At 38.7% G+C, this 14,479-nt stretch overlaps 1 protein-coding gene across 1 annotated transcript in view; it reads right to left on the bottom strand.

Moving 5' to 3' along the window:
• Positions 1 to 14,254, bottom strand: part of tmx3.L (thioredoxin-related transmembrane protein 3 L homeolog) — a 37,834-nt gene extending 23,580 nt beyond the window's left edge. Inside the window, 5 exon segments of the mRNA NM_001095849.1 lie at positions 6 to 51; positions 3,334 to 3,457; positions 4,600 to 4,639; positions 13,776 to 13,839; positions 14,172 to 14,254. Coding sequence (NP_001089318.1) covers positions 6 to 51; positions 3,334 to 3,457; positions 4,600 to 4,639; positions 13,776 to 13,839; positions 14,172 to 14,208 — 311 coding nt within the window. The 5' untranslated portion in view covers positions 14,209 to 14,254.
• Positions 14,255 to 14,479: the final 225 nt, after the last annotated feature.

The following is a 14,479-nucleotide window of genomic DNA, read 5'->3' as shown; positions in this document are numbered from 1 at the left end:
CTTACACCTTTATTGTTGGAAATCCTCTGACTCCAAATTCTGAAGCAATACCTGAAAAATAGAACAGGTATCAATATTACCTTGATTGTTTGATGATTTTCAATCACAGTCCTATGGGGAACAAGTCATATATTAAAATTATACAGTAAGAACATAACTACATTTTGTTTCTTCTAATGACATAATACACACAATAGTTAAGATTATGTACTTAAAAATATAAATATATGGATAAGTATTTAATTACCCATAAAGGAGAAAGAAAGGTATAATCACTGGGCTGGAAGTGACGTCACACAGGAAACACAGGAAGAGCCACGAGGGGGATACACACACCGGCAGGGCCCCTAGATTGAGAGTGCAACCTGTGCAAATATCTTTTCCTATGTGCGATCATTCTTCACACTAAATGTGAGTGCAAATTTGTTTTAAACTTTTTTATACTTTTTAATAAATGGTGCCACACTATCCTGGCTTTATATCTCTCTATGGGAACATGAGGAGCTGACAGGAGAAGGAAGGAGAGACCTGCTAAACACTACGAGCCATATACTATACCTACAGTTTGTAAGTAGGCAATCCAGCCAAATGGTGGTGGAAAAATTGGAAAAACTTTGCATGTCACCAATAACAGTGGAAATTTAAAGGGGAAATACACCTGGACACTGGGTGTTGGTGTGATATGGAAACCTATTGTTTTCCTGTTTCTTTCTCTGTTGCCGTAGGCGCTGATCTGCATATACGTTTTTGGATAATCACGGAGCGTGGGAAGTGACAAAATGTTAGGCATATCGCAGAGATTAGACTCGCTTATCTTAGACCCCAGGCAGTGCTCCTGTTATCTGAAAACTCACTGGCCCTGGGTCCTGCTGCAGAGGTGCCATGCTGCCATCTTCTTTTTAAACCTTTTTTCTGTTATAGTCCAGGTGTGTATGTGCAGTAGTGAAAAGGTGAACTGGAATTTTACCTTACGGCACATGTGCACCCACCCAGGCCACAGAGAAGAATGAAGAGGTGGAAGATCACAGGTAAGCAATTATAATCACTGGAAGGGGCTTACATTTGGCCCTTCCCATCTCGTTTTAGGAGAGATCTTATCCCTAAATCCATTAAAAACTAAAACACATGAACGCACCTCATTTGTAAAAACAAAAAAAAAATTAAAATATGATAATGATGATAACGATGATGATGAAAACATGCCCCCCCCCCAACTTCTCCCTATTTGTGATATTTGGGAAACAAAAATTCGGCTTTGCAAAGTAATACAAGCTGCCAACGCTTTACTTCCTGTATATTTAGTGGTTAAATGATAAATTGAAACAGATTATTGGCAGAAATCACAGAGTTTATTTACGTGGGAGTGGAAAACCTACCACTTTCTGAATGTCATCCGACTATGCTCTTTAAATGACCACAGCAAAAAGCAGAGAAAAGAATGCAGGAGAATTCTCAACCAATGCACATGAATAAGTATCTGGGTAGGGAAAGGTTGACTCATCTCAGACCTAGAAAAATGTTTGATGCTTAAAACTAAAGATTTACATTAACTATAACATAACCCAGCTCTTCTAATAAATCTTGGCTGATTAGAATTATAGGTACATATCTTTTTTATAAGCATACATCATTTAGATCAGGACCATATTCCCTTTAACACAGAATATGTATTAACTCTCATCTGTAAAATAAAGTAAGCAGCCAGATAAACAAGGTGGCTGAAAATTCAGCCAGACAGAGAAATACTATAATAGTAGTATTATTATTATGTATTTATAGAGAGCAAACATATAGCGCATCACTGTAAAGTAAATGTGTTTATACAACTAAATCACATAAATTACATACGTAGAATATTTACATACAGCACAACCAAAGTTTATAGATGTAGTGTGTGGCAAAGTTATGACGTGCTTTGAATGTCAGGGTCATTAATTTGAATTTTATTCTGAAAGGTAGCGGAAGCCCATGCAGGGATTGTCAGAGTGGCATGGCAGAGGAGGAGCAGTTGCTGAGGTTTATGAGCCTCTCGGCAGTTTTCATTACGGACTGGAGAGGTGACAATCTCTCGCGAGGAAGGCCGATTAAAAGGGAGTTAAAGTAGTCTAGACGTGATATGAAGAGAGAGTGAATAAGAATTTTGGCAGTATCTTGGGAGATAAATGATCGTGTTTTGGAGATGTTCCTTTGGTGGAAGTAACATGATTTGATAAGCGACTGGATATGAGGAGTGAAGGACAGGGCAGAGTATAGGATAAGCCCAAGGCACCGGGCCTGGGGAGACAGGGTGATAGTGGAATTGTTAGCTGTGATGGATACTTCCGGGATGCTACGGGTCTTAGTTTGAGCAAAGAGAACCATTTCCATTTTAGAGAGGTTTAATTTAAGGTAGTGTTGAGACATCCAAGTAGAGATAGCGGACAGGCAGGAGGAGACCCGAGTTAGGAGTTCTGGGCTGATATCAAGAGAGCAGAGATAGATCGGAGTATTGCCAGTATAGAGGTGGTAGTGGAAACCATACGAGTTGATTAGTTTGCCGAGGGAGGAAGCATACAGGTAGAATAAGAAGGGCCCAGGACAGAGCCTTGAGGAACACCAACAGAAAGAGGTAGGGGAGAAAATGATACTCCATTGTAGGAGACACTGAAGGAACCATTAGTGAGGTAAGAAAAGGACCAGGACAGGACAGTGTCGCGCAGGCCAAGCTGACTGGAGGAGAAGAGGGTGATCCACAAATTCTCAGCAACTTAAATATGAGTACATTTATTAGGTGTCTATTTATCCTGATGTGTAAAACATGAAGCAAAGCATTACCGGTGATGTCAGCAATTAGATTTCAATAAATAGAAAACAAAAGCAAAGATCTGATTGGTTGCTATGAGCAACATCACTCAATGCTTCACTCCACTCTTACACAGCATGAAAAATAGACCCCTTATTAACACTTCTTTCATGGTCAGGAAAATGTTCATAACAGTCTGGAAAGTTTTTAACCCACTGACACATTTATCAATGTACATGTATTAGTTCATCAAAATGTATCCAATTACTTTGTTGGATAGGAGCTCTTATAACCCTCAGAAACATTATGCAAGCGGGGATCTGGACAAATCTTTTCTGCTCTAGAACAAATCATTCCAGCTTAGAAAAAAAATAGTTAAATGTGATAGCATCCAAGTCTGTCACCTCTTTTTAAAATAATATTGAATATTTGTAAATAAGACTCTGCTAATTGGCTGTCTAAATTATAAATTATGTCTTTGAAACAGATTAAAACAGAGCCATCGTCATTGGTTCAGCAGTTTCAAAATGTTATAGGTGTGAGACACTAACTTGAGTGAACCGTAGCATCCATTTTTCCAACTCGAATGGGTGAGCCGCTACTCCTTATTTCAATACCAACGTCATTCCAGACGGGTTCAAGCTTCTTACAATGACCACACCAAGGTGCATAAAACTAAAAGCAAATAAAGCATATTTTTCATTAAGAACGCACACAAATTCAGTGTACAGAAGTTTTGACAGTGGGCCACTAGCATAACACACACATTATTAAAAAACCCTTACTATGATGCAGCAATACAAACCTAAGCCCAAAAACATTCCCATCCGCATGCCAAAGACACAAGGCAATAAAATCAAACTTAAGAGAATCTTAAGGTTGTGTATTTTATTTAACAATAAACAGAAATTGGATACAGGTCTCAAGAGTTTGAATCAATACTGCATGCATCGAAGTTCAACAATTTTGTTTGAAATAAGAAGATTAAGCGGGACCCTTAACCGAAAAAAAATATTCAAAATCCTATTTTATCACATTAGTCAAGCAACATGAACTTTAATTACACTATATAAATTATTTCAATCTGGTTTCCTTCAGTCTGGCTATTCATAATTATAGCAAGCGGAAGCCATTTTGTGGACACTGTTAAGGCAAGCTTTGCATCATCTCAGAATCTTATTTGTGCACCAGAATAGGGGACCTGATGTCCATCCCCATACACTGGCTACACAATTAAACAATGAGGAGAATGGGGCTATGTGTGGAGAGTAGTGACATCTAGGAATGCTGAATGGAAGGTAATTGTCTGCCCCGTCTCTATGCCTAAGGCCTATGCCTATTTGATTGACAGCTGAGATTTTTACATGAGCTTACAACAGCTATGAATGCTTTAATAAAAAATAGAAATTGAATTTCAAAAGGACTTTTATTATACAGCCTTGTGTGTCTGGGTGACATGTCCACTTTAAAATACAAGAGAGAAGCACAGTAATCGTGAGCATTTTGTTGCACTTGTATATAATCATTTAAAAACATTTAATAAAAGCGTTAATTTGTCTTGTTTTTTTAACACTTTTTTAGCAATGTTCCTGGCAGTAATTCTGAAAGCCAAGCACTTGGAATCCAGATTGCTGGGCCCATATTTCTAAACTAATTTTAGGCAACCTGATCTACTGAATATGGGTGAAACATATCCATTAAGTACTGTTGGGTCACTGAAGATAACAATGCTTGGTTTGCTAAATATTTGCCAATATCTTCATTACACGGTTGACCCATGCAGTAATTTAAACGTTAAAACTAAATTATGTACTTACATCAACAAGCCAGATATCATCCTTTCTGTTTTCTTTAAATCTAATTTGAAAAAAAAAAAAAAGGAAATTGGATGTAAGACATGATATACAAACAAAGACAATAGTTTAGAAAGTGGGGAGAACAATTATACTTATTATTAACATGTATTTTTAGAGCGCCAACATATTGTGCATTGCTACAACAATACATTTTTGCATTACACTGAGGGGCAGATTTATCAACGGTCGAATTTCGAAGTTAAAAATACTTCGAAATTCGACCATCGAATTAAAATACTTCGAATTCGAAAAAAATTTTCATCGAATTTGGCTATTCTGTGGTAAAAGTAAAATTGAACTATTAAATAGTTTAAATCTAACAATTCGAAGGATTTCATCGATCCAACAATTTTTCTTCGACTTCAAGAAACTTAGAAAACTGCTCTAGAACAGGGGTCAGCAACCTTTACTATCAAAAGAGCCATTTTGCTCCCTCTTCCACTAAAGAAAAATAGTCTGGAGCCGCAAAACATAAAACAGATTATAAACTTTTAAAAGTTTTAACCTTTTTTCAATTTTAAATATTACAACAACAGAATACAAACAGAAGTGCAGTGTGTATGTGTAGGCCTACTTTGAAATAAATTAAACACTGAATAGCCCTATTAAATACTAGTGTTCTCATCTGTTTAATGTGACTTCTGTTTCTGAAGTTCAATGCTGATCTTCCCTCTCTTGTCTTGCGTGTGTGACCGCGGTAAGGATCATGATGAATCATCTTGCTGCGGCTCGGTCTTGCCTGTCACTCCTGGGACGTCTATACAGCCCTCACACTTGCTGACGGCTTCCTGAGTGTGCGACTGCGGTAAGCTAACTGTTAACTTACCCGGTAACACACTCAAGCAGCCGCCAGCAGGTGCGAGGGCTGTCTAGCCGACCCGAGCCGCAGCAAGCAGGATGAAGAGCCGCATGAGGCTCTGGAGCCTCAGGTTGCCTACCCCTGGAGAGGGTCCCATAGGCTAACATAGCACTTCGGCAGGTTTAATTTGACTAAGTATTGAACTCGAAGGTTTTTTAAAGAGACAGTACTTCGATTATCAAATGGTCCAATATTCAAACTATATTACTTCGAATTGAATTTGAAGTCGTAGTATCCTATTCGATGGTCGAAGTATGCAAAAAATTACTTCAAATTTCGAATTTTTTTTTTACTTCGAAAATTCCCACGAATTCACTTCGACCATTGATAAGTCTGCCCCTTAAATGTGAGATTTACCCTATTGCATATATTGGACATTCTCAACTATCTTCAATATAAAAGGAAGCACCTTTATGGTCATCATTGTTTTCTTCTTAATTTAGCCAATTAAGAAGCAACCAGGGGTATGGCATCTCTCAATCATGATTATGAACGCAAATATATAGAGAAAATATACATGTATGAACAAACCATAACTAGTAAAACATCAGTGTCTATTTAGCAAATAAACATGGGTAACATTTGTTATACCAGAAGGGACTGTAACAGCATGAACCTTGGGGCTAGATACTAAGCAAATAGTATGGCTTTAAAGAGTAATATATCATAGCTGTTCTCAGGAAAAAATTGTGTGTTTCTGGACAAATGCAGAAGACTATTGTGCATTGCCAATGAAAAACATAAGATGCTATTCTGTAACTCATATCCACTATGGCCAAATTTACAGCAGCCAGCATTATGTGCAAGACCCTTACAAAAGAACAAATAGCTGTTAAGAAACTGCTATTGCTAGTTTAAATATTCCTATGGCATGTGTTTCTAATAGATTTTTTTCCCAATACTATTATCCCATGAAGTATTCTATTCTCAATGTACCATGATGCTTTACAATATATTGCACACATCATTACCCTCTCCACCATTAATGAAACCACACATGGCTGAAACACAAGAGCTGTTACACAAAATGATTCACAAAATTATGGAGTTGTTAATCAAACTCAATGACAATGAAAAAAGTAAAAAAAATTATGTTAATCAAAGTAGCCATATGGTCACTGGCAACTCAGAAGTTTCCTTATGTTATATATGTTCTTGCCTACTGGTGAAAGAGACACATGCAAAATGTATGTTCAGAGCGGTTATTAGTAAGGCATTTTCTTTTCAGTTTGGCACAGATAGTAATTGCAAGCTCAACCCACCAGAGATCTCTGACAAAAATCAGTGCTTCTTTGTGGGGCAATATATAGATCTAATGGTATTGGTCTATTGTGTATATTGTCATGGTTCTCTCAATACAGCATACATATTACAAGCAGAAGAACAGCAATTGAAGCATGTTAGCTTATCTATTCTATGACTTATGGACAGATTCAAAATAATACAAGTTTTGCTTTACTTTTCTCCATATATGGTATTATTGGGGTATTTATTCATTAAGGGGGTAGAAAACAATTAACTTTTAATACAATGTAGGTAGTGAGATTCTGAGACAACTTGGAAAAAAATTACCCTTTTGGCCAACATACCCTATGCCTGAATAGAAAATTAAGTATAAAGTAACAATAACAATACAATTGTAGACTTGCAATTACATTTTTTGGCTGTGGGGGGCATGGAGCCCCCTTGAAAGCTGGAGAGAAGCAAAAGAGCGAAAAAAAAAAAAAAGACAAAAAAAGACCACCCAATGAATAGTTGCTAAAAACAGGACATTCTACAACATACTAGAAATTCAATAAGATGGACTACCACTTTAAGATTTGCATTTTTACAGCATTTTGATATGTCTGTACCTTTCTATAAATGGCTCTGCCAAATCTACGGGGAGCTTCAACCCAAAATATCTAAAAACCTCTTCTCCAACAGCATGTCAGGTGTCCCTGGGGCTACAGCCAGTATACAGCCCAGCTTTATCCCACAGCCGTGAAACACTTGACTCTGCCCGGCTCAACCACCTGAGCCACATGCTGATGTAAGAACATGGCAATTTACTATATATTCAGTCATCTTTAGCAAATAGGTGAAAGTGATGGCTGCAGGTGAGCAATATAGTCAAAAAATGTTTTACTCTCAATAACTTTTGCATGGTTAGCAAATGAGAGTAGTAAAACGTGTACAATATTTTCTGGCACACATGGGCCCCTTTACCTTTACAAATTTGTTTTATAAATGAATTTATCTGTTTCTATCATAAACCAGAGGGAAAACAATCTGCGAGATGGCAGTGGAATTATTAGCATAGAGTTGCCTGGATATTTTACTCAGGTGTAAACATGCACAAAAAAAGCTATAGAGTATTTTGCAGAGGCAAGCTTTGTGTCTGCAAGCTTAGGTGTCAGCTGCCCTCTGTGTTTAAAGGGGACCTGTCACCCTTTTCTATCCTGTTAGCAGAGCAAAAGAAACTTTACTTAAACTATATAAATTATTTTAAATCTTGTTTTCTTTAGTCTGGGAATCCACAATCACAGCAAGCAGGCAGTTGCCATATTGTGGACACTATTATAAAAAAAAGTTTTGTATCACCCCAAAGTCTTGTGTATGTACCAGTGGAAACCCAGTGCACATGCCCATGCACAGGCTACACAATGATAGACCTTAAGGAGGGAGGGAGGATAAGAGGGGTGAAGTCACATCTAGGAAGTGCAGAATGGAAAGTAATTGTCTGCCCCACCTCTATGCCTGAGGCATAAAGGCAGGGCAGGCAAAATATGATTGACAGCTCAGATTTTTAAACATATTTAAAGCAGGTATGTATGTTTTAATAAAAAAAAAAAAAAAAAAGTGTTGGGTTTTATGTTTAATTCTCAAAGAACTTTTATTACTGTAAATAGATTTTTATGTCTGGGTGACAGGTCCCTTTAACTGGTGCTCAATATTAGAGTAGCAAGGGATATGTGGAAAGGGGATGAGGATCACTGGGAAAGAGATTTAATTTACCAAGTCCATTGTCACAAGTGCTAGGGCACTATGGGGTGCAAAATTGATCCCCTTGGGCTAATGGCATTTGTGCTGTGCATTTTCTCCACCATTGCACCCCCATGTGCTCCTTCCTGAAACTACACGGACGTATGTGCAGGCATTTTCATGCGGATATCTGCTCCAGGTGGATGGGAGTAGACTGGCTTTCCTTCACTTGCAGAGAAAAGCTGATGCACAGACCTGTGTGCCTTAAGTCTTAATGCTTATTTACAAAGCAGGGGGTCAGAGTGCAGCCTGTGCCTTACAACATGCACTGAATCTAGCAGCCGGTGCTAAAGCTCAAATGATCCTGCTTAGACTATTTTTCTAGATGAGAGGTATTTTTTTTTACTGATTTTCTAAAAAAAGATTCTCCTTATGTTTATTTACAATAAAAAAAAAGAAAAAAAAAAAGAAACATCCCATATCCTCTAGTATGATATAAAGATAAACATATCTGCAATTAGGCAGCACTTTAACAATGCTTCCTGGTGACCTATAATTATTATGGCGAACGTTCTACAAGAATGGCACCTGGGTTATAGGAAAAGCCCACTTTGCAGCTTATACTAAAGTTATACAAAACTTTGGCTATCTTAAAACAGCTATTCCAAGTAGTATAAGCATGTGCTTTACTAAGAATATTCTCAGCAGAAAAATGTTCATTAACAGAGTGCAGTCACAGCTTCTGAGGTCTTCAGCAAACAATGACACTTTTATTTCACCTTTAAACTAAAAAAGTAGTGATTTGAATAGTCATGTTATCATTTAAAAGGAAGGGGACATATGTAAAAAAAAAAAAAAACAGGAATTTACCAGTGCATTAAACTCGTTTAGATATAGAAGAAATTTGATTTAAAAAGTTGTGTTTCTGGTCACTTTCTTGAAAATTTCAGCAAAAACCCTACTAACCCCGCCCATCTGTTCCACCTCCTGCTGCTTCCTTTCCCAGGCTGTGCAGGGTAGCTGGCGGCACTCAGCACACTGCACTGTAGGATAGCAACCAGCTAGGATGACCTGATAGGGAACTGAAGGCTGTCTTTGCTTATGTGACTGCAGGGCTGTGATTGGCTGCCCCCCTCCTAATGTGCTTCTAGCAGGGACCCATAGGACATGCCCAACCTTCTTTTGAAGCAAGAACCAGAGAACATCCAAGGGAATCTCAATGGGCTAATTGTACAGCCAAAAGTAAAACCAGCACCATATAGTATCATACCTCCCAACTGTCCCTTTTTCGGAGGGACAGTCCCTCTTTTGACAGCTCAACCCGCAGTCCCTCATTTGTACTGGAAAGTCCCTCTTTTCTCTGCACTGAACAGCCAGAAAAAGAAACAAAGTTTCTCACTTAATTGGCTTTTAGCAGAGAGCCCAGAACAGCTAACAGGTGCAAATAAGATACTTTGTAACAATTTTGAGACACAAAAACACAGTTTAGATAAGGAGAAATATTTCCAAACTTTCATAACCTGCCAAATTTTGTAAAACAAACATGGTAATTAGGGGGTGTGGCCACAGAAAGGGGTGTGGTCAAAAAATTGCTGCACTACGTGCGGAAAAACATTTTTTGTCCCTCTTTTTACTTCCAAAATGTTGGGAGGTATGTAGTATACATTGTTGCCTACAATATTAGGGGGGTTTCAGTTATCAGATTTGTCTCCTTTCATGCATATTACATAATGAGTCGGCTAAAAAAAAAAAAACCTTCAGTCAAAACACAGAAACATAACGCTTTGTTGCACTAATTACGCAGACAGTGAACTGCACGACCCTAAATCCCTCTCTGAAAAAAGACTGCCCTTGCTTTTATAAGGACAGCAATAAGCTTCTCAACATTTTTATCTAAATAAGCAGCTATAGATACACTGAGTTACTGCACATTGATAGAATAGTAATGTTTTTAGCAAGAGAAAATCTGAACAAAACTGTATATTTAAAAATAGCCTTTTTTTTACAAATATATACATACTTTAAGTTTGTACCTGGCTTCTTTTGTGTCCATATAATTTCTTCTCTTGATATTGGCATTTAAACAAACTGAGGGGTCATGCTGTACTTCTTGCCTTGGTATATTTTCCAATAGCAAAACTAATATTACAAGGGACTGTTGCCAACTAAGTAAATGACCAACATAAACATTAGATCAACATAAACCACAAACTTAGGGCTTGCATGGTTTTATTTTTAATTTATTAGATGCAACAAATATATTTGCAGCACAGTGGCTCAATGGCTACCACTTCTGCCCTGCAATACTGGAGTCATGAGTTCGATGCTAGTCCTCCAAACACACGGATAGGTTAAATGGCTTCTGATAAAATTGGCCCAACTCTGTATGTGAGAAGGATTGGAAGCCTCACTGGGGCAAAGAATGAAGAACAATACCTGTAAAGTGCTGTGTAAATGTGTTTGCACTATATAAATAATTACAAAAAAAAAAAAATTTCTGTTCACACCAACATCACACCTCAAGAGCACATAATGTGAATTTGCCGCCACTTACCACCACTTAGCTGTGCGTGTGCCTCAGATAGAACATAGAGAATTAAAGGAGGCCATGTCTAACAATATGGTTAGCGGTCTTACTGATCAAACATGATTCCATGTATGGGCCCATTGTGAAGCAGTTTCTACAAACCATTCATCAGTCCATCTGTACAGAGGTTGTTTGTCTCTCACAGTGGTCACCACTATAACAGTAAAGTTTACCTTCTAGGTGAGTACACACAAACTCACATTAGTCTCTTTCGGGAGCAATTAACCGGATTCATAGTGTTTGGAGAGTGATGGAATAGCACTTAATTTTCAACAGCCCAAAAACAAACATCAACACGCTTACAAGTAGCTCCGATCAAAACGCCTGGACATTAATCAGTTCTTGGGGTAGAAACTTATTATAATATACATTTTACTTATGTAACTATATAGTATAAAGTAAATACAAATTTTAAAGCAAAGTCATTTTAGAAACCTTTACACTTTGTTTTTTTAAGACGTCTGCCTTTGCACTACACAGCCGTTCCATAGTACTGACTACCAAATTCCTGTCCCATTCGGTCAGGTCTATACCTTAGTAAAACATCCCAAAAATAACAGTCTGAGCTGTCCCAGACTTACTAGTGTGTTTCGAGGCAGCCATCGTCTATTCGTAGGTAGGCTCAGCATGCACTACGGAAGCTTCACGATCACTATCTAACATAACTTAATCAGGCGTGAATTAGTGAGACAAATCTGTCAGTAGCAAATGTCAGTCTGTGATTTCAGTTAAAGACTTATGCCACGTAGGAAGATTATGAGCTGCCTAGAAACATCACTAATTGTTAACCTATTATACATAAGTAATCCTGGAGCATATGGCAGAAGCAGAATTTTGACCACCGTAGGGGGGGGGGGGGGTGGTGGACAAAACTCCTTTCTTTCCTGCAGCCACTTCAAATTTCTATGAAAGAGAGATGCTCTGCCTATGGTAGATGCCGGCACTGTTAAATGGTGATTTCTCTGGAATACTTTATTTCAATGGCTCCACATGTACCATAGGCTGCACTGCTTCATTGGAAAAGAATAAGCACATTTAAAGTAAAAAAAAAAAAAGTATCAGATATTGAAATAGTCATTAAGTGGTGAGTGTATGTATAGGATTTTCTGTATTCTGCAATGTAGAGACAACATTTCCCATTGACATTGGCGAGTTGGTGGTAACACAATGTGCTGCAATGTACAAACAGATAAAAGCTGCAATACAATGCTGTTCAGTGCCACCAGATGCTATGTGTATTATACAGAAATTATGTTATTGGGTTTCCAATATCTGCACACCTAGTAAAGCAGGTAAATGAGGATATAACTAGCTCCTAACCATAGAGTTTCTTGAATTTTCTGTGCTGCACTACTGAACGCACAGTAGCATGACAGACAGATCTTGGCACTATAACACTCCACCTGTCACTGCCCATGTGAATCAATGCATCATGTGCTTTCTGTTCTGTAGAATTAGGCGCTGGAACAGGTGGAGAGGGACATAATGTCGACTACTGTTCTCTGTCTGAAGGCATGAGCTAATAAAATGCCCGTATGCACACTTGCGAAAGGGCTCTGACCCGAAACATGAAGTGAAAATGCGCGTATGCCACAGAGAATTAAAGGTAGCGTGCACTTCTTTGTATCAAATTGTTATTGATACCGACTGCCAACTCATTTTGGAATATTATAAGTTTTGATGTATTTTTATCCCTGCCATCCTAGTATCAAGTGCCCTTGGTATTTCTTTCTTTTTAAAGGAGAAGGAAAGTCATCTTTCCAAATAGAGGCATCCCTGAGTGATTGTATTGACTTACCTGAAACCCCGGGCCAGTGCTCCTATCAGCAGAAAACTGCACCGGCCTGGGGTTATTTCAGAGAGCACCACGAACGATCTTCTTCCGGCTTCTTCTTTCTTCAAATTTCCCAGGGCAGACGCGTGTGTAGTTGAACGAAATAGCCGACTTTTTAGTTTAAGTTTGGCTTTTTGCTCTACTGCACATGCGTAGCCGCACAAACAAAGAGGAAGAACACAGAGCCAGTGCAGTTTTCTGCTGATAGGAACACCGGCCGGGGTTTTAGGTAAGTAAATACAATCACTTGGGGGTGGCTAAAATTTGGCACCTCCAAGTGCAAACAGACTTTCCTTCTCCTTTAAAACAAAGCGTATTGAGAGCTGTCACCTGAACATTCTGCCTCCCCAACTCACTATAGGCAGGGTTGCCACATTTTCTGGAAAAAAATACCAGCCTTCCTATATTCTTGCAGTTTTTTCCTATTAATAACATTGGCATCAAGCATCATTTTTATCGGCCAGGTGGCAACCCTACTTATGGGACATAGGGTGCTTTTCAGCAACAATTCACCTACTGCCTCTGACTTGAATGTGTAACTGTCTGAAAGCACCACAGATATTTTCCAGTCCATAAACACATTGTTTGAAATCAGGTTGCTGAGTGCATTTATACATTGCTCAGTAGCAAAGGTAAACTGGACGTGGGAGCTCATTCATCTGTACTGCAGAATAATCAGAAACATCTGATCAGACAGGAATATATCACACTACACAAACATATATCACACTACACACAAATATAAGACTGCTGCCTAACTGATTTATCTGATTCCTTGTTTATGACACCAGCTCATACTGAACTGCAAATCCCAGCATGCTGACTATGGATCAGAATATAATGAAGACAAGTAAAATTGACAACCATAAATGAGCAAAGGTGTTTCTACTTACGAGTCATCCAAATCTTCTACAAATGCAGACACAGGGACAGAAGCCAATAGGGAAGTTGAAGTGACTGCAAAACAAAGGAAATGAATGGTAAGCATGCTGCTGCTCATGACATGGGCGTCTCTCCCCTCCAGGCCACTAGTTCTGCATGAATACTGCTAATGCCACTACTATTTGTATACAGCATGAACACACAGTGCTCTAGCAATAAACGTATACAGAGATACATAAGGGAATAATCTGGCCAGTCAGTGGAACGCATATATGCTGTGGGTTTCAGAAGGGAACTGTGATTGCTTATGACAGAAAACAGCAACTGTAGAGGTTGCAATTTAAAGAGAAGCTCAGGGAAGGAGCTGCACTCTGTGAGTGCTCAGGCTTAGCGGGCACGGCTGTTACCTGTAGCTAAAATGAAACAGAATCCGGCAGCTGACATATTGGGAAGGGAAGATGCTAGAATGGAGTGGCTTTGAGGAAGTAGAGATGTCACAGCCATGTGACCAAGATGTGGGCGGGAGCGCATGATGTCACATAAGGGCGTGGCTAGTTCCAATTCATCCTTTGGAGCTGCACTCAGCATTGTGTGACATCAGGGAATAGAAGTTGCTGCTAATGGAAGGAAGGGAGGGGGGGGATTGGAATGTAAAACGGTGTCAGCGCAGGGTTGATATAAATGTGCGGCTTGGGAATGTTCCGTGTAATTGTGA

The sequence above is a fragment of the Xenopus laevis genome, chromosome 6L (genome assembly GCF_017654675.1).
Source record: "Xenopus laevis strain J_2021 chromosome 6L, Xenopus_laevis_v10.1, whole genome shotgun sequence".
Taxonomy (NCBI): domain Eukaryota; kingdom Metazoa; phylum Chordata; class Amphibia; order Anura; family Pipidae; genus Xenopus; species Xenopus laevis.
This window is presented reverse-complemented; position numbering and strand designations above follow the sequence as displayed.